Genomic DNA, 1520 nt, shown 5'->3' with positions numbered 1-1520 from the left:
TCCTCTCCCTTCATCCTTCTTCCCTCTCTCCCTGCTCCTCTTCCTCCCTCCCTCCCCTCCTCCTTGACTCCCTTTCCCTCCTCCCTCGTTTCCTTCAACCCTCCCCTCTTCTCTCACTCCCTCCCTTCCTCAACGCTCTTCTCCTTTCTCCCTTCCTCCTCTTCCACCAAACGCCATCTCATCTCTCACTTCCCTCCCTCCCTCCCTCCCACAGGTCGCGTTCACGTGGACATTCTGGGCGAAACGGCGATGCGCAATGCTCTCTTCATCTGTCACAGCGTGCAGGAGCTTCTCTTTTGGCGCGGATACCAGTGGGCGCCAGGAGGCAAGAAGCAGAAGGGCAAGAAAGGAAAGAAATGAGGAGCTGCTGATGGAATGATTCGTTGTAAAAAGAGCGTGATGAAAATTTAACACGGGTGTATAATTAACATCAGAATGGCGTAATTGCGATAAGGCTGTAAATCTGGAAACGCTGAATGCATATCTTGCACTCACCAGGGGAAATGTACAGGGCTAGGAATTAGGCGGACCGAGGCACTAAGATGTTCAAAAAAGCTGTATTAGATTATGTATATGTGGCTCTCCATTAAGTGTTAATGGAGAATATGGCTTTAGAACGACTGTAGTCCCCCTCGATTGCTTTTAGGCCTAGAACGCTGACAAAGTAGATATGTTACAAAAGGAAGAGCGTGTGCAATTGGTTCTGTATTGCAACGAAACTCTTACTTTAATATATTTCAGAATATAACATCAAATTTAGACTCCGTAGCTATTATTACTCACGCCTTAATCCGGCCCTGAATATGTACATGGGCATTATGCAAATGTGATTTAAACTACGAGTAAGGATGAACTGTTGACACAATTTATTTGTTGTGAAGTAAATTTATTTAAGGATTCTGGTTATCATGAGATAATCAAAAAATAAAAGATATTATTGTGAATGTCCACAAATATATGTCGTATTTACCAAGTAATTATTTATTTCCTGACCCTTTGAAAGATGGTATACAAAAGATGAAATTTCATCTTAAGCTATTATAGGATAAACTTCCATATGATGAATTATGCCTGCCTTTTATTCTCAGTTATGTATATCCTCTGTTTCTTTCTCTATTTTCTCTGTAATCGGTTTTTTCAGTTTGCTGTCTCTTTTTTCTCATTTCTTATTATTTTCTCTGAACATAGAACGACCAGCTTAAAAAATATTACCACATGGCATTTGCAATTGAGAAAGCAAAATCTTAAGTTGATAATGACACGTAGAAAAGGTATGAATGCAAAATCAGTAACTGTATTATGTTCAATATTTAATTAAGAATATCGAACCGTTAATTATATTTTCACTGAGGAATAATTCACACTTATACTCTTCTTCTTAAACACATTAGGGGATGAAAAGAAGAAAATATGACACAACAGTAAGAGGAAGTAAGTAGAAAAAAAATTATAAATTATTAAGAAATTGACATGAAGAGTCGTATTTTTTTTTTTTTTTTTTTTTTTTTTTTTAACGGTAC

The 1520-nt window shown here is 38.1% G+C and overlaps 1 protein-coding gene across 1 annotated transcript in view; it reads left to right on the top strand.

Moving 5' to 3' along the window:
* The window catches only part of LOC125035154, a 4895-nt gene extending 3955 nt beyond the window's left edge, over window positions 1-940 (top strand). Inside the window, exon 3 of the mRNA XM_047627356.1 lies at window positions 215-940. Coding sequence (XP_047483312.1) covers window positions 215-360 — 146 coding nt within the window. The 3' untranslated portion in view covers window positions 361-940. The remainder of the gene's footprint in view (window positions 1-214) is intronic.
* Window positions 941-1520: the final 580 nt, after the last annotated feature.

This window comes from Penaeus chinensis, chromosome 19 (genome assembly GCF_019202785.1).
Source record: "Penaeus chinensis breed Huanghai No. 1 chromosome 19, ASM1920278v2, whole genome shotgun sequence".
In the NCBI taxonomy this organism is placed as follows: Eukaryota; Metazoa; Arthropoda; class Malacostraca; order Decapoda; family Penaeidae; genus Penaeus; species Penaeus chinensis.
Note: the sequence above shows the minus strand (reverse complement) of the source record. Positions and strands in the feature narration are given on the sequence as shown.